Source organism: Cricetulus griseus, assembly GCF_003668045.3.
Source record: "Cricetulus griseus strain 17A/GY chromosome 1 unlocalized genomic scaffold, alternate assembly CriGri-PICRH-1.0 chr1_1, whole genome shotgun sequence".
NCBI lineage: Eukaryota > Metazoa > Chordata > Mammalia > Rodentia > Cricetidae > Cricetulus > Cricetulus griseus.
In genome coordinates this window covers 57,922,530-57,941,672 of record NW_023276807.1, presented here as the reverse complement: position 1 = coordinate 57,941,672, position 19,143 = coordinate 57,922,530, and the positions used below count along the sequence as shown (strand labels likewise).

Sequence of the window (19,143 nt, the reverse complement as noted above, 5' to 3'; positions counted from 1 at the left end):
AGCCGGTGGTGCTATGCTTTCCGGCTCTGGGTGTGCTTTACAGACAAGTACACAACAATGATGCGAAGAGCATAGCAACTGCCCTGGGAGGGCCTATGGGCCATAACAACCAGTTGACCAGTCAACACAGGGCAAGTCCTCCAAGCCTGGAGGCACATCCATCCTGAGCCTGTGTGTACCCCTAGACACTCCCTTTATGCTGCCCTATAAGATCTCTATGCCGTAGTTTCTCCGTGTCTTTCCTAGCCATCTGCCATGATGGATGGATGAAAGGCCCGAGCTAACATGGGGTTAGCTCGTTAAACAACTACAATAAAGCCTCGTGCTGTTTGCATCAAACTTTCGACTCTGCCTGGTGATTGAGGTCATCGAGGGTCCTGGGCAGAGATCCTGGGGGCCTGAGCCTCTGGGGGGGTCTTTCATTAGAAAGTTTTCTACAGTTTGTATCTTATCAATTTCTATTATTTGATACTGTTATGAAACCATTTATAAGGGTAAAATATGAATTATCAACTGATAATCATTATGACTGACATTATATCATTCCCAGCTAAGTAGTTTATCTCTTCATTTAAAATGTCCCACTTTCCAGCTGGCGTTGGTGGTGCACGCCTTTAATCCCAGCACTTGGGAGGCAGAGGCAGGTGGATCTCTGCGAGTTCGAGGCCAGCTTGGTCTCCAGAGTGAGTGCCAGGATAGGCTCCAAAAGCTACACAGAGAAACCCTGTCTCGAAAAACCAACCAACCAACCAAACAAAAATGTTCCATTTTCAAACCATCCATTGTAGAGACTTAACTCCCTCCATCAGAATATTGTTTTCCCAAAAAAAGAGGTTTTTTTTCTTTAAAAACTAATTTCCCCCTTAAAGAATTCCCAGTTGTCTTACAAAAAAAAAATCTGATGATGATGACAGTACAGTGTGCAGCTGGCTGTCACTGCATAGCACTGTTGGGCAGAGAACAGAGATGGTGCACAGCCTGGCTGAGGGCGGCTGCAGTTGCTCATGTGTGAGCTGAGAGTGTGTGGCGGTTGCAACGATAGAAGCCTGAGGGAGTATCAAGGCAGCTACCTAGTGTGGCGGTAGTCTGAGGAGAGCATGTGGCAGGAGCATTCTGAAGGCACAGCCAGCCAGTCGTGGGCAGGTAAGTCCAGTGGCATTTGGAGCCCAAAAGGGCGGAGATCCTCTCTCAGCCGTGCCTCACTACTTCCTGTCTCCTGTCTACAGTCCTCCAAACCTCTATGGTTAATTTTGGTCAGCTAGTGGCTAGCTTTGCTCTACTCCAAGCAAACTTTGTCAGAACACAATCAAAATATCACACAACAATGTATGCATATTTAAATGGTTAATTATAATGAAACACACCTGCAATTTCATAGTTACTATGTGTGTGTGGGGGGGTGCATGAGACACAATGTATGCATGTCCAGAACACCCAGAATCTACTCTTGCACTCTCTCAGGAAAAATTTACAAATTTTAATATTTATAAGCCGTCTACATGTTGTAACTTAGATATTTAGATTAATTTACTGTTTATTCACAGCTTTCTAAAAGAATAAACAAAATCTGAATCTTAAGAATTTCTTTTTTCCTGAAGTTATCAAGAATGTGATGTTGCCTTAGAAAGATACAGAGCCAGTTTTGAGATCATCGGATGTATTTCACCAAAAACAAAATTTGAAGTTGTTTGATTAAACAAGTCAATTGAAATGGGTAGCTAGCTGCTCACAGTCCCTTAATTCCTCAAGGTCACAGATAAAGTAGCAATGGTGTCTAGAATCCCCATCTACTGACTACCCTTGGTAAGTCCTACCATTTTCTACCGGTTAAGTGCAGTCTGGGATTCACCAAAGTGGTTGGAGGATTCTTGTCCCTCGAACTTCTCATTGGCTTTTACATCCAATCCTAAGATGATGCAATATAAGGAAGTGTACCTCCTGGAACTGTTGCCAGGTGACCATGACATCATAGAATAGCCCAACAGTGTGGTCTCAAGATGTTTGAAGCAGTGTTAAGAGAGTTAACTGAGAAAGAATTGGAGGAAAAGTTCTGCACAATTGAAATCCAAGCAGCATTTATTCTCTCCTCCTTTGTGACTTTCTTCGGGGGACTCATCATCTTATTCATTTTCAGATTAATCTTGAGAGTCTCAAAAAGATTTCAAACCATCAAATGTACAGGAATAGTCTTGGTCAGTTTCCTTCCTTGGGACATCTGTATGTGAAGATTGGAGCTAAGTTTGGCATATGTCTGTGTTTAGCAAACAGTTCAGGCTTTCCTTGATTTTCAGGCTAATGAGCCTGATGCTTCATAAAGGGCAGGAAACAAGGCCCAAGACCACCAGTATACAGCTTGGTGAGCACGGACGATGATGAGTGTACCTGAGTCTCTGTTCCAAAAAAATGTCCATAAACATTGACAGTTACCGTCAAATGTGGTACTTAATGGGTTAATCCCATTCCTTGAGTCAGGAAGATTGTTGTGAGTTTGGGGTCAGCCTAGGCTACATGAGACCCTGTTTCAGAGAGAAGAGTGAGTTTTGTTAGCTACTATAGGGGAGCAACAAAGGCACAAGACATAAATTCAGCCTGACTTTCAAATATGCTTCGTGCACGATTCATATGCATCTGTATGTATACACTTAAGTGTTTTGTGTTTTTATGTGTAACCTACACCAGCCCCAAACACCTAGGCATTTTTTGTAGTCTAACTCACTTTGCAAAGGTTGATGTAATTAGCTGGCAAAAATGATGACAATAGGAACAAATGATGCTTTATGAAGGTGACATATTAATAGTTCGAAATACTTCTCTTCAAATCAACATGACTGTAGTATTTTTTGTTGTTGTTTGTTTTGAGACAGAGTCTCACAATGTAGCCCTAGATGGCCTGGAATTTGCTATGTAGACCAGGCTGGCTTCTAACTCATTTGCCTTTGCTTCCTGTATGCTGGGATTAATCAATCAGCTCAGTGGAAGAATTTTATCAAGCCCTTTGTAGTATGTTTCCATTTTCATTCCTTTTTTTCCCCTTCGAGACAGGGTTTCTTTGTATTGCTTTAGAACCTGTCCTGGAACTCACTCTGTAGACTAGGCTGGCCTTGAACTCACAGAGATCCACCTGTCTGTGCCTCCCAAGTGCTGGGATTAAAGGCGTGCGCCACTAATGCCTGGATCATTTTCATTTCTTCAACTTTGTTTCTTCCTGGAATAGATTATAGTAGTTTTTTGGTAATAAAATATATTTTATTTGTTTATCATAATTAATATGCAAATTTTGCTCAAATATATCTCTTAATGTTATGGTGGCATAAAATAACATAGTTTGAAATAAGAGTAAAAAGTTAAGGTTATTTGTAATATGGATTTTATATTTCTGTATTTGAGAACATCTAGTATTGAAGCTCATAGATTATTGATAAGCCAGTTTGCTCTGCAATTGTTTCTACTTTAAAGACTTTAAACAGGGCTGGAGGGATGGTTCAGGGGTGAAGAGAACTGGTTGCTCTTCCAAAGGTCCTGGGTTCAATTCCCAGACCTCACATGGAGACTCACAACTGTCTATATTTCCAGTTTCAAGATATCTGATGCCCTCTTCTGGCTTCCCTGGGCACCAGGCACATACATGTTACACAGATACTACATTCAGGCAAAACACTCACAGACATAATTAAAAATAAACAAAACTTTTTTTTTTTTTTTTTTTGAGACAGGGTTTCTCTGTGGCTTTGGAGGCTATCCTGGAACTAGCTCTTGTAGACCAGCCTGGCCTCGAACTCACAGAGATCTGCCTGCCTCTGCCTCCCGAGTACTGGCCTCCACCACCACCTCCCTGCCAAAACAAAACTTTTGACGACAAGACTTTAAACATTGTTATAAAATTATTGGGGAAAGAATTCCTATGGTGTGTGTGTGTGTGTGTGTGTGTGTGTGTGTGTGTGTGTGTGTGTGTAGTCTGAGCATTTAGAAACCCCTTTAGTTGACTGCTCCAGGAAATGTTTAGTGCTCATTGCCTGGGTTGGGCAAGGTAGAATGATTTCTAACTATTACCATGACAAGAGCCCCTTCAATCTAAAGAGGAGTTCTTTCTCTTGAGCTGAAGCTCACTGGTCATTCCCTTTTCTTGCTCACAGGAACTGTTCACATCAGGGAGACTCGAGCTTAACCCTTTAAGAAGACTTCACGCTTATAGATTATTTCGCAATCGTATAGAAATGCTGCTTTCTGCACAGACCTTCGTGGGGCAAATGTTGGTGAGTTCACTTTTACTGTTCTCATACCAATGAACTGTAGCCGTGAACATGATTGCAATCCCCTCTGTACTCTTACCACACAGGTGTCTTCTCTTCCATGGTGGTCTTAGCTACATTCAAGCACTGTGTGTAAGGCTCTCCCTAGTGCATGAGCTGGCTTTTTGAAGCCCATTCCATGTGGTGGGATGCAGGGTGGGGAGGGGAGCTTGGTCCTGCCTCACCTGAGTGTTCCAGACTTTTCCCCATGGGAGGCCTTACCCTTTCTGAGAAGTGGATAGGGGTGTGTTGGGGGAATAGGGGGGGGGGCGGGAGGTGAAGAAGGAGAGGTAGGGGGAGCTGTGGTTGGTATGTAAAATGAATTTAAAAAAACAGTCATAAATCAAAGCTTTTCCCAAATACACTGGTGGGGACATCTTTGCTTTAGGTTGGTTTCAGGTCACATCTGAGCTTTTAGTTGGTGAAAGCAAGTTATCTGCCCAGCTAATACATTAAATAAGATTTACTGGACTCTGATGTTAGGTCAGCTGCAGAGGCTAATGCCTAAGACCACTTTCACTCTGGATTCCATGCCTCTGTAATCACAAGGCTCTAATCAATCGGCCTTATCTGATATTCAACCAGGCGGTGCACCACCCCGAAACCTCACCATACAAGAGTAAACACTAAATACCTTATATGCTGAGGCACTCCTGGGTATGGGTGTCATGATCAAACACCAGTGAGGTTAGGAGCATTCTTGCCAGGGGTGGGGGTGGGGTGGGGTGTTCTGTGGCCTTAATGGCTGCAGAGAGAGGGACCACAGAGGCAAGATGGAAGTTCCTCTCCAGGAGCCGGTGTTGGTTAAACCTTTAGGAGTTTCGCACCAAGTGGTTTATTTTAGGCGTATTTAAGCACTGCACAGTTTGGTGAAAATTATTCTGGTGATGATTAATTCAGTCCCATGTGTACAACCAAAAAGACATAAATCTCCTTGAGAAATAAAGTAAGCTAAATACTGATCAGATGCAACCACATCAAAACTCTTTGTAAAGTTCATAAAAATAGTCTCTATAGATTCCTTGAGAAAATTTATGATAAGGGTTTGGCAAGGATCTGGTTCTGGAAAAGTCTCTGGCCACAGATGCACCGACTTCCAGCTTTCTGGGTGAATAGCAAGCATTGCATTCCTTCCCCTGGAGGAACAACCCTCAGTGCTTGCTTAACATTCCAGGTTCCCTTTGTGAGACAAACACCACCTTGCCTCCTACCAAACAGCCACAATGAGCCTAGCCATTGATAAAGTAAAAAACACCTGTCAACACAAACACAAATGGTTAAGAGAAAAGAACCTAAGAGGCCTACCCAAGCAAAATTCCATAGTAAATAAAATTCTGAATTTGATCATTAAAACTACATTGAACTAAACATACTGAAAATCTGTTTTTCCAGACAGTGTCTCACTAAGTACCCCTGCTGGCCTCTCTCTGTAGACCAAGCTGGCCTTAAACTCACAGAGATCCGCCTTCCTCTGCCTTCGGAGTGCTGGGATCAAAGGTGTGAACCATTGTGTCAGGCAAAAACCTGGTGGTTTGGAAATTAGAGACAACTAGGGGGATGCTTAATTATCTAAAGCTGGCCTGAGAAAAATCACAGAGGCTGCCAAAGATCTCACCCAGATCCACTGGAGGCCTTGAGTAAGCAGCAGCTTTCTGGCTGTGTTCCACGGGATGGGTATGCTTCCCACACTAGACAAACGGGCACAGTAGAAGCGCTCCCTTCTTTCTCACATATCTTCCCAGGCAGGAAAATGTCCCTAGGGACACACAACCAGCAGTTCAAGTCCAGGATTGCTATTTATTAGCCCTCATTTCTATCATGAAACGAAGCACGTGATACATGATAAGCACACCGCAAGCATTTGTTAAACTCTAGGGGAAGCAGGAAGGAGGGTCCCCTGCTTATTCTGAATCATGTGAGAGCTCAAGTTAAGTAAAATGGGTCCATGGTTGGCTTAGTGTAAAGCTTTGTCCACTTTTCTTCAATGAATGAATGAATACTGGCATAAATGAATGTTGAATAGGTGAAGTGGGGAAAACACATTTCCTCCCCTCTTCCCTGCACATAGTAATAAAAATACACAATAATATTTACTTCATTTAAAATAGAAAACACAATTTTGTGGGCTTATTTATTCCATGTCAATAAAATGGCATCATGTCCCCGTCCTTCCCTGCTTTTAGGTGATCCTTGTCTTTGTACTAAGCATCGGCTCTCTTGTAATCTATTTCATCAATTCAACAGAGTGAGTAAAAAGCCCAGCCATTCTTGTCTGCTGTATCAGTAACTTAATTGCTTTAGAATTTCTCTTCAGGGATGTCAAATAGAGTTTCGCTTGCTTGAGTGCACACATCTAGAGCCACACCCCGCCCCCCACCAGTGTGAAGCTAATCAAGCTGGTAACCACGTAGCTGCCCCCCCCCATGAACACTAACTCTACTTCTGTGATAAGCACATGCAATTTGCCCTGTATTTTGCCTACTCCATTGCTCGGGTTGGGGTGGGGTATACAGTTGTACTGCTGGGACTCTAAACTTCCAGCTGTCACTTCCTCATATGGGGCCACTTACAAAGGTTATTGAATTGCTCAAGAGTTCAAAAAGAAGTCCTGGGGTATTTCAGAGCCTCTCTTAAGCTTCAAAGACCTTTGTGTGGTTTTACAACTTCAACCTTGGATCGATTCTTTGAAGTCATGCTCTTCTTAAACATCTCAAGGCTAGAACAATATTTTTCAAAAACTAAACCCAGTCTAATTTACACTCCATGCCAAGCCTCTGAGAATTATATTAAATACCCATCTGGGGTAAAAGTAAGAATCGCAGGCCACGAAAGGCCAAGCTACTTCAGACAATCGGGGCAAATGGCAGTCTTTGCTTTGTAAATTACTGACATGTCTTTTAGGATACATCTTTGAACTTGTTTCAGATGCACTCGTTTGATCTCAAAGGGTAGAAAAGCTGAAGAACCCTGACTAGATAGATAGTTTTTCAGCCACAAAGGGCGGTCTAGTTTCTGAGGCTTTGGCTACATACCCATTTACAAATCTGAAGTGGAGTGCCGGGCCATCCTCCTACTGCTCTTGCCTCCGTGTATGGTCTAGTGGCTTCCTTTGTCCATAGTTCCACTCCCCCAAAGGAAGAGAATTCCATTCAGATGTGAACAGGAGTCTTCAATGGACAGATCATATTGCACATTGTACTTTGTCTACCCCACCTTTCTCTCTCCTCTGTAGACATAGGTTTTAAAATGTTCATCTTTGCAAAATGTTCCCATTTCTTTCCAGCCCCATTGGAACGTGTATTTCATACGAAGACAAAACGATCAATGTGGATTTGGGTTTCAATGCTTTCTTTAGTTTCTATTTTGGGTTGAGGGTAAGTGCCTAGGTAAAATGATAATAACTACTGCCCCCATACGCAGACAGAAGCAATGTTAGGAGACCAGTTTGTTCCTTGGTTATTCAATCTCCCTCAGTTCTCAGGTTCTAAAGGTAGATCTGTGCCCTAAGTTGTTAAATATTTAATGAAACCTAAAATCTGCATCTCCTGGGCTTGAAAGTGTAAACCAGGTCCAGAATTCCAAGCCAACCAAAACTATCCCATTGTTAAACACCATGTCTACAGTCCTTACTGGCTTCTGGCCTTCCCCTGGGGAAGCTTTACTGACAGTCAAAAGCTAGTAGACCTTGAATGCCATTGTGACACTAGTGGCATGTGTGCCATCTTATATTTGCATTTTTGATTTATTTTCAAGTGTTTTTCTTTCCTTTTTTCCCCTTTTATAATTTAAATTAGAAACAAGCTTGTTTTACATGTCAATCCCAGTTCCCTCTCTCTCCCCTCCTCCCCTGCCCCCCCCCAATCCCTTATCTCATCCCCTTTCTGCTCCCCGGGGAGGGCAAGGCCTTCCACAGGGGATCTTCAAAGTCTGTCATATCATTTGGAGCAGGGCCTAGACCCTCCCCCATGTGTCTAGGCTGAGAGAGTATCTCTCTATGTGGAGAGTGCTCTCAAAGTCCATTCGTATACTAGGGATAAATACTGATCCTCTGCCAGAGGCCCCATAGATTGCCCAGGTCTCTTAACTGACACCCACATGCAGGGGGTCTGGAACAGTCCCATGCTGGTTTCCCAGCTATCAGTATGGGGTCCATGAGGTGTTTTCTTTTTAAGTGTCTTCATGTATGTCTGTGCACCACTTGGCCATGAAACCCATGGATGCCAGAAGAAGGCGTGCTAGCCTTTGGAACTCTAACTGGAGTTAGAGATGGTTGTGAGTCACCATATGGGTGCTGGGAACTGAACCTGGGTTTGAGACCAGGTAGCCTCAAACTCACAGAGATCCACCTGCCTCTGCCTCCCAAGTGTTGGGATTAAAGCTGTGTATCACCATGCTCAGCCCAAGGTACAATCTCTTTATGTAATATGTATACATTTGCGTATTTGCATAGATGTATGTATTTGTATATGTGTTAAATAGCATGAGATTAAAACTTCAGTTAATGAATGTGATATAGCTGAATTATTATCATCCCTAACAGTTACTTTAAAATTCTCCATGGTAGGTATGGGATGGAGAATAGCTCATCACTGGATGCTTTGTAGAGGAGGCTCTGCATTCACTTCCCTGCTCCTACATGGTAGGAGACCAGGTAGCCTCAAACTCACAACTGTCTGTAATTTCAGATCCTAAGGATCTGATGCTTTCTTCTGGCCTCTGTGGATACCAGGCTTGCACTTGGTACACATACAAACATACAGGCTCATATATATACACGTACACTTATATACATAAAATAATTTAAAAATCTTAAAAAAATCCCAAGGGTAATATAATTTTGGTGTTTTATTTCCATTTCAGTTTTGGGCAGCTGACGACAAGATCAAGTTCTGGTTGGAGATGAATTCAATTGTAGACATTTTTACCATCCCACCAACCTTCATTTCTTATTATTTGAAGAGTAATTGGCTAGGTAAGTGTGCTGTAGCAGTCAGTTATCAGTATCAATGTTGTTATAACTCCAAACCACTCAACATTCATTTAGTATATTTATCTTTTTAAAAAAAATACCACAATACTCTCTTGACTGTAGAGTTTTGTACTATATTTGCAGAAACATTTTTGTTTTGTTTTGTTTTACTTTGAGGTAGGATCTCACTGTATTTCTCTGGCTGGCCTTGAATTCACAGAGACCTGCCTCTGCCTCATGAATGCTGGGATGTGTTCCCAGCAGAATGATCAGAAATCATTTCTTGATCTCAGTGTGTAGCAATGCACCTAGTACACAGCAGGTGCCTAATAGTTTTCAGTGGGTAACTATATCTACAAAGAGAGGGGGCAAGACATCCATGGACCCTTATGCTGGGGTCTCATATGAACTCAAACAATGACTCCTCGATTCTCTCAAGGTCAACTATCATATCAGATATGCTGTAACATCTGGAAATTGTTCATTAGTTGTTTTGTCTTTAAGGTGGGTGTATTGGCAACGCACGAGGTTTTAAAAATTGTTTTTTATAAAATTTTATATTTTATTTATTGTTTATAAAATACATACCAGTTCTATTTCTTGCTATTGTTAACAAGTGATAGAAAGTAAAACTAGGAGTATTGAAAAGTTGAATAATCAGGGGCTTAATGGACCCAGTAAAGTTTCCTATAAATTCTAAAGTAGAGTTAGAGTACTATTTCAGGGTGTCAGGAAAGTAAAGTGTGTGTATCCCAACCTCATTATATTTCAGGCTGCTTTCTCCCGGTTGCTTTGCAGGTTTAAGGTTTCTAAGAGCTCTGCGGTTGCTCGAACTCCCTAAAATCTTACATATCCTCCAAGTCATCAAGAGCAGGTAACTGCAGCACAGCCGGGTGTGCTAGCTTGGCAGTTTGGATTGGGAAATGAAAACATTAACAGATTTGCAAGCTCCCCATGTCCCACCAGAATTCAGTGTGAAAACGGGGAATCCCTCAGCATCTGTGCTCTCCCTCCCTCTCTCTATCCAAAACAAAAGTAGTCATCCAATACATGCCCCAGCCCATGGGGTTCAGGTAATTTGTGGGTCTCAAGGGGGACTAAGCCTGAAAATAAATGGGCAAGAAAGAAAGAGCGAGACTAAGCAATGGTTGTCAAGGTCTGTTTATTGAACTTAAGCAAGGAGTTTTTATAGAGAAAGGAGGAAGTAAAGAAAGAGGAAGTAATGGAGGGGGAGGAATGGGTGTTAAATGCTCTCAGGCCTGGGCAGGTGTCCCAGAACTTTCTTGTGGTTTATCTTGGACCACTAACCTAAGGGGTGGGGTGCTTGACTAATTGGCGGTTTAGCATGGAGGTTGCCAAGCCTCTTGTAAAGGAGACTTTTATATCTGACCAGGGCTGGCTCCTGACATCTCCCCCTTCTATGTATAATAGTATGGAGCATCTGTCTTAGGATATGTGATGGGCATCCACAGCCAGGACCCTATGCTTATGATATTGTCATATATATGACAGTGAGGGGTAGAGCCTCTGTCTTAGGCTACATGAGGTGGATCTGCCTCCCAGCACTCAGGGGACCTTTCATAAGGCTAGCAGCTTGAGAGTGCTTGGAGTGGGCCCCTGGGGTCTCGGCCTCAAGCTACTCAAGCTAATCCCGTCAGCTGGTGAGATGGGTAGGCCTCTGGCCTGCAGCATCACGATAATCCTGTCATTGACGTTTCCAAGGCCAAGGGAACCGAGAGGTTCGATGTTCAAGGCCCGAAAAGTCTAGGCCATTCGGAAGATTGTCGGGGTTTTCATTATGGTCAGGCAGCTCAGGGTCTTGTACCTCCAGGCGATGATAATGAACCGAAACTGGTTTTCCGAGGATGGTGTCAATCTGAGACTTAATGAATCTGGTTAATCTTTGAAAAGCCCAAGGCCCGAAGGAAATTAATAAGAGAAGCTAATGAGAGAATAAGGTCAGTGGAGGAGGGAGGTCCTGGGGGGATGGTTGGCTGAAACTTAGTAGAGAGATGGGCCATGGAGCTAGGGGGTATCTGTGGAGGAAGTTAGCCCTTGGTGCCCTTATTGGGATGTAACTCTGGGTTGGGTCTGATGGCTACCTTCTTGGTGAAAGGAAGGTTTTTTAGCAACTGGATCTTAATGGTAAGGCCAGTGTCACAGCCTGAAATGTAGAGGCGAAGGCCCCATTGGGCACCTCTCCCTTGCCAAAGGGAGGATGATTTCCCCTTATCAGTAAAGGTAATTTGTAGAGGATTACACCAATGGGAGCCCAGCGGGAATTAAGGCGGGTTGGCCCTGAATTAAGTTTTGGGATGGGGGGGTCTAGTCTCTTAACTGTAATAAGGTCCCAACTGGAAGAGAGTTCCCAATATGTATCTCTGGTGGTCTTGAAAGACCTCAGAAGAGGTACTTTCGTAGCAGGAGACCCGCACCCAGGAATCAGCGAGACCACATTTGGATGCAAAACCGCAAGAGGTTTTATTGATGGTGCTGGGCACCCGGGGACTTAGCTTTTTGTTAGGCTAAGCCCCGAGCCCCGGAAGGGGAGTCCTTTTATAGGGGAAAAAGGCACCGTAATAGTCAGGCGAAACGGCCTTTATCTTTTGCCGGTCCAGATGGCTGACCTGGGGACGAAGGCTCCCCATTGGGGGGCGTGGGGGCGGGGGAAGTGGAGGCCGGCGGGGGCAGGGACAGCGGGATGAAGGGGAAGCAGGGTGGCTCCGCCCTTGGCCTTGGAGGTGGCTCCCTGCTAGCAGCTCGCAGCTCCCAGACAAGCAGCATCGCCCGCGCTGCACTCTCCAGCCCCTGGCCGCATCCTAGCCCTGCCCTGCTCAGTCCCACGCTGCCCTCGGTCAACTGCTCTTCCCAGCCCATCCCGCCTGCTCCAGAGAGAACACCCAGCATCGGCATAGGCGGGGGGAGACAGAGAGGCAGCGGGCCTTTCAGTCTCACACCCCCAAGAGGTGTAGTAATAATCATTCTCAAATGTAGTAGTAATCATTCTCAAATCCACAGTGTGCCTCTAGAGAGCGATCTCTGTGAGAGACAGGACAGATGGATATAGGTGACATTGTAAGATAACTTCTAGTGAACTGATTATAGCGATTCAGGGTGGTTGCATACGGTGTGGAGGTATTAACAAGTCTAGGTTGTGGCATAAAATGGGAGGGAGTTCCCCAGAGAGGGTCAGCTCCCATAGCCAAGGCACAAAGATCTACTATCAGGGGGGAATAAGAGGGCTGAGGTCCAATGTATGTAGAGGCATTGGCAATATCACCAGCTTGGTTGATGATCATCCAGGTGTAGTTGTAGATCTGATAGGGGCTTGCAGCGGCAACAGCAATCGAAGGTGAGAAACACAAAAGTAGCCAAAAAGACAGCATCTTTTATCTAAAATTAAGCAGAATTAGAAGACTTCCCAGGGGCTTCCCTGGGTGGATTATATAGTTTTAAAAGGCGTTCAGGCAACCATCTAGCATTATTGGCCTGAGTATCAAAATACATGCATGTCCTTTTCCCCAAATGAGGACTGGGTCTAGTCCGTGCCATTTGTGAGTTAGGGGATCTTTCCATAAAGCCTGAGCATAATTTTGAGTCGTTGATGGAGGCCAGAGGCGATCCGAGGCTGATTTTCCTGTAGCATCATATGTGAGGAAATTTAGCACAAACAATGCAAGATTGAGTAGATTCTTATGATTGCCTTTAGTGGGGTATAGAATTCCTCCTCCTGAATATAGTTTAAATAGCATGTTTTTTAATGTTTGGTGAGCTCTCTCAACGATCCCCTGGCCCTGGGGGTAGAGGAGGCTCGACCAAGAATGAGGAAACAAGTATCTGGGGGTGGTGGGCCAGAAATCCCTGTGGAGAGAATCTGTACACCGTCCTCAGGGTTTAGTACTGAGTCGGTGGCGGCACACAGGTCCAGTGGGTGCTCTGTAGAGCTTGGAGGCGCAGGTTGGAAGGATTGTGCCTGCAGGCTTGGCCCCAATGCTGGCAAGAAGGGGATTGGCTGTGGGGCTGAAATTTTTGACCGCTGAGTTAAGTTCCTTAAGGGCTTTAAATTTTAATTTTTAAAGGTATTTTCGGTTGTTTCTGTTTGTTTATCTTGGTCCTCATTATCTGACTCAGAGTCATTTTTATCCCTCTCATTAATTTCATCCTCTGAGTTTTCCTCCTCGTCCTCCTTCCTAGTTGTATGAATAGAGGAGGGGTCTTGGTCAGAGGAGGATGGTGTACGGAGCCCTGGCAGGTTAAGACAGGAAAGGCCAGCTTAGTGGATTTGGAGGTTTTTGCCCAGCGCCTGGTGGAAGGGAGGGTTTAGGGGCTGTAATGGGCTGGGTGGGGAATCTGAAGATCGATCGGCCAACTGTGGTCTGGAGGGATGTGAGGTCTAGAGAGAGCTGTGAAAACTACTGCTGTAATTGTAAGACCTCTTTAAGTTCTGATATTTGTTGGATGGGAAGTTTTTTAGCTTGAATTAAGGCATCTGTGGAAGATGGGAGAAGGGGAGCCGAGGAATAGGGCCGAGGCCCTGTAGGGGCTGTAAAGCCCAAGAAGGGAGGCCAGTTGGGGTTGTGATAAGCAGCCGCTGCTTCTTCTAGGTCCTCCTCGTCTGAGGGACTTAGGTGATAGGTTTCTGATTTGGGGTTTGAACAAAAGACGATACTTTTTAAGGTTTTTAGGGGAATGAGGCTTGAGGTCCTGAAAAGAGGGATAGAGATTATGGTGAGGTTTTAACGGAGGTTTGTAAGATGTGACAGGGGGGTTTGGGTCTCTTCAGGGGGCATAGGGATGGAAATTGAAGGACAGGGAGAGGATGGAAGTTTGTCTATGGGGCAATCAGAAGCGAGAGAATGAGCTCGGGAGAGGGGCTCAAGAAAGTTTTTAATTGCAGAAGTAAGGTGAGCAGAGCCAGGGGAATTGGTAAGGATATCATTAATAAGATTCCAATAACTAATCGTCTGTAAGGGAACTGCCTCAGGTTCCTTTTCTTTGAGCAATCTATTAAGATCCTCTCCGACCTTTTTCCAAGTTAGGGGATGAATGTGTCTGGGCCTTCTAAAATGACCCATGGACATGTTCTTGACAAAAAAGCAAAAAATTGAATTAAGTCCTTATATTTAACTCGGAACTCCTCTTTCCCGAAAGGAAGTCTTAAAATCCCCAATGAATTTGACCTCCTTAGACAACTTTTGGCCCATTATTATGGAACGGAATGAGAGGGACTTACCAGGGAATCAGTTGTTCATGAGTGGTGAGAACGTTCCCAGTACAACGTCCGTCGCAATCGGCGAGCAGGACTTCCTTGTCAGCATGCACTGCCAAGGTTTTCCTTGGGGGCGGGGGTCTCCGTTCAGCAAAGAGTCAGTACCTTGGGCCTCACATTGGGTGCCACCTGCCCTGTCCATCGGGGTTCTGGTAATTTGTGGGTCGTGAGGGGGGGACTAAGCCTGAAAATAAATGGGCAAGAGTGAGACCAAGCAATGGTTGTCAAGATCTGTTTATTGAACTTAAGCAAGGAGTTTTTATAGAGAAAGGAGGAAGTAAAGAAAGAGGAAGTAATGGAGGGGGAGGAATGGGTGTTAAATGCTCTCAGGCCTGGGCAGGTGTCCCAGAACTTTCTTGTGGTTTATCTTGGACCACTAACCTAAGGGGTGGGGTGCTTGACTAATTGGCGGTTTAGCATGGAGGTTGCCAAGCCTCTTGTAAAGGAGACTTTTATATCTGACCAGAGCTGGCTCCTGACAAATACAGAGGCACTAAGGTGGGGGGGGGCACAGGGCACATGAGCAGAATACTATTGTTTATAATTCATAACGTAAAACTGCCTTCTAAACACTTACATTTATATCCATTGATAAATGCTACTCTCAGCCTTAATCAGAGACACCATTTTTTTTTTTTTGTGATCAGGGTGAGTGCAGAGACTCAGGCTGTACAGAGTGCTGATAATAAGTGATATATGAGTGCCCATCCCTAAACAAGACAAGTATTCCATCCCCTCTAAGCTTCAGGGGATGCTGAGGAAGAGGAGGCAGAAAGAATTAATGAAAGAAGCAGAAGACATGGAGAAAGGCTGCAAATGCCATCTCTGCAAGACACAGCCATTGTGACTGTGATCTCACAAGAACACACCCATGCAATCAGGCATAGATATAGGGAGGGGCTCAAAGGGGACTACCCCTCACTGATGAACCGTCATATACTGATAAATTCACAGGGCTAGAAAGTCAGTTGTGTGCCCAGCGGTAACCCCACGAGGTTCCAATGGACAGACCCACTGCTCAGAAGATGGCTCTGGTTAAATTAAGGGGATTACAAGGCCAAACCCAAGAGTCACGAATCTGGGAAAGGAACTGGTAGGGTGGGAATAGACAGGATGATAAGTGAGGATTGCAGGAGAGAGTAATCAGAATGCATTTTTTATTTATGCATGTGTACAACTATGAAAGAACAAAGGTAATCAATTAAAAAAAAAGAATCGCCTCGCAGGGCATTGGTGGCACACACCTTTAATCCCAGCACTTGGGAGGCAGAGGCAGGTGGATCTCTGTGAGTTCGAGGCCAGCCTGGTCTACAAGAGCTAGTTCCAGGGCAGGCTCCAAAGCCACAGAGAAACCCTGTCTCAAAAAACCAAAAAAAAAAAAAAAAAAAAAAAAAAAAAAGAATCGTCTCTTATTGGCTAATAAAATAAACATTTCTTCAGGTTTAGAGGTATAACAGTTCCCCTGAGCATGGGCTGTATCTGTCAGCAGCAGTGAACTATTGCTTAGAGAAGTAGAGCCATGAGCTTTGGGTATGGCTTAATAGAGCATTTACGTGGCTTATACAGGGTCCTGTGTTCAAACCCCTGCATGACAGGTAAATAAAAATAGTGCAGCTTAAATATCTCCCCCCCCCCAAAATAATAAAAGTTCAAGCTATCTCTTTTAACACACTGCTACGTTCTTATTAGAAATGTCATCATTATAGTTTAAGTGCATCTCAGTGTTTAGCGTGCATTGTGAAGAAGTCAAGACGGGAAAGAGTGTTTTTATATGACAAATGGCCAGGTCAGAAACCGAAGCTATTTCAGCTAAATTCTAGACTTTCCTTGACAGATTTAAGTGTCTCTGATATCTTTCCCTCAACAATCCTGGTATGTTGTATGACATTGTATTCCTGTAATCCACTCACATTTTCTTTTACAAATCCACACTGGACTCCTGCCATTTTGTTCCACTACTTGAGACAAAGTTATATAACCTTACATATTTATTGAGCACTGATTACATGTATGATTTTAAAACACCAGGCTAGCCGGGCAGTGGTGGCTCACGCCTTGAATCCCAGCACTTAGGAGGCAGAGGCAATTGGATCTTTGTGAGTTTGAGGCCAGCGTGGTCTATAGAGCTACTTCCAGGACAGGCTCCAAAGGCACACAGAGAAACCCTGTCTTGAAAAACAAAACAACAACAAAAACAAAAAGCCACACCAGGCTAATAGATGATACAGTAAAATCTGTAGTGTTTGAAGAAATACACAATACTGGGTGAGTTTCCAGCAATGTTTCTCAGACTCTTAATGCATACATGAATGATACAAAGGCCGGGTAACCATGCAGACTGATAGGTGAGGGCAGAGCCCCAGGTGATGCTCTACCTTCCAGTCTGTGGCCCACGTTATGAGCTGAAAGCTGGGCCCTTGGAGACAATGTGTTTGTGTTGACTGAGAACCTGTCTGCAGAGACCTAACAGTTCTTTGTCCTTGTCCTTTTAGTAATTCAGTGAAGCTTTCCAAACTCTTGTCAATAGTTCTCAGTACCTGGTTCACAGCTGCAGGATTCCTTCATCTGGTAAGTAGATCATTGTAGTCCCCAATGGCATCCACCAGTGTGAGCATCCTTGCAGTCCCTAATGGCATCTGCCAGTGTGAGCATCCTCGCAGTTCCATGACTAAGAGCAAACTGGTGCCACCTCATTCGAATCAATTTGGAAGTTTGCTTTTCCTTAGATATTAAGGTCATGTGCTTAGGCTCACTGAAACCCAGACTCAGCTTCCTCATTTTCACCATATTAGAAAATGACAATGAATGGTGATTGCTGGAGATCCCCTGGCTCCAGGATGCAGTCCTGGGCCTCAAGGGAAGCAGGCAGCAGCAACTCCCATAGGGTGTTCCAAATTTCAGTGCACTTCACAAACCTCCATCAGATGTCAATGGTGATGATAATTGTGGGAACAAGGCTTTCTGATCACTACCCACAATTGGCAGGGCCCTCTTAGTAGCTGCAGTCGGTCACCTGCTCTTGTCTTTGGAGTGAACGGAGGGAAATGGATGTAGAGTTTGCCTTCTCCCTCCCTTCTGTTCACAGACCTTTCCTTTGCCATCTCTCTTTGGACAGGTAGAAAATTCTGGTGATCCCTGGCTCAGTGGTAGAAATTCACAGCATATGTCATATTTTGAGTCCATTTATCTGGTAACAGCAACAATGTCAACTGTTGGCTTTGGGGATGTGGTAGCCAAGACATCCCTAGGACGGACTTTCATTGTTTTCTTCACCCTTGGAAGTCTGGTGAGGAGTATTTTTATTACCTTGAATATAAAAATACAACATTTAGTTAATGACAAGAAACCAATATAGATTTGAAAGTGAAGGTTGCTTTATTCAGTGTATATGAAAATGAAAAGATACACAGATCCTACATTTTCCAAACTGTGTACCCTGAACCCTGGAGTGCAACTGCTTGGTTTCCAGGGGTGAGCTCCAAAAATATTCACATTACAATTCATAACAGTAGCAAAATTACAGTTATGAAGTGACAACAAAAAATAATTTTTTATTCATTTATTTTTTACATTCCAATTCCAGCTCCCCCTCACTCCTCTCCTCCCACTCCCCTTACTTTTCCCCCATCCCACCTCCCATCTGCTCCTTGGAGAGGGTAAGACCTTCCATAGTAAGTCTACTAAGTCTGTCCCATCATCTCATTAGGCAGGACAAAGGCATCTCCCTACTTCCTACCCCCTGTGTCTAGGCTCAGCAAGGTATCTCTCCATATAGAGCTAGATCTTGGACCCACACTGCCAGCGGCCTCATACATTGTCCCAGTTGCACCACTGTCACCTATATTGAGAGAGTCTAGTTTGGTCTTATGCAGGTTCCCCATCTGGAGTCAGTGATCTCTCACTAGCTCAGGTCAGCTGATTCTGTGGGTTTCCCCATCATGGTCTTGACTCCTTTGTTTATATTATTGATCCTCCCTCACTTCGATTGTACTCCAGGAGCTTGGCCCAATGGTTAGTTAACAAAATTAATGTTATGGTTTGGGGTCACCACAACATGAGGAACTGTGTTAAAGGGTCGAAGGAGTAGGAAGGTTGAAAACCACTGTGCTAGATAATAGACATTTATGTGTACTTGTCTTTTTCTGTATAGCCTTGTAATTTAGGCTATGAGCAATGAGCCCTGAGGAATTTTTCTTTTTACTTATTATTTTAGATACTATTTGCAAACTACATCCCAGAAATGGTGGAGCTTCTTAATAACAAGAAGAAGTATACCAAGCCCTATGAAGCAGTCAAAGGAAAGAAGTAATTAGCTTTTCCATATAATTCCTATAGTTGACATTCTGTTGGCAACATACCTTGTTCTAGACACACACTGCATGCCATAATTACAGACTTGAGGGAACACATTGCCAAAGTTTTTCATTCACGGAAGAGAACAGTGTTAGAATGAATGCCATATAAACAGGATTTTAGCTACTTGATACAAATTATCATATAGATCTATCCGTAGGAGTATTTAGTCAACTTAGGTCAACTAAATAAGAGAGAGGAGAGATAGTCCCCCAAATAACAACACTTGTGAATACTAGAGTTTTGCAAGCATAGGGGGTAGA

At 44.0% G+C, this 19,143-nt stretch overlaps 1 protein-coding gene across 1 annotated transcript in view; it reads left to right on the top strand.

The window, feature by feature from the left end:
• The first annotated feature begins 1,997 nt into the window (after window positions 1-1,997).
• Kcnu1 (potassium calcium-activated channel subfamily U member 1) overlaps window positions 1,998-19,143 on the top strand; it is a 60,437-nt gene continuing 43,291 nt past the window's right edge. The window contains 9 exon segments of the mRNA XM_035453194.1: window positions 1,998-2,192; window positions 4,134-4,253; window positions 6,473-6,534; window positions 7,573-7,663; window positions 9,150-9,261; window positions 10,057-10,132; window positions 17,020-17,095; window positions 17,643-17,813; window positions 18,741-18,832. Coding sequence (XP_035309085.1) covers window positions 1,998-2,192; window positions 4,134-4,253; window positions 6,473-6,534; window positions 7,573-7,663; window positions 9,150-9,261; window positions 10,057-10,132; window positions 17,020-17,095; window positions 17,643-17,813; window positions 18,741-18,832 — 995 coding nt within the window.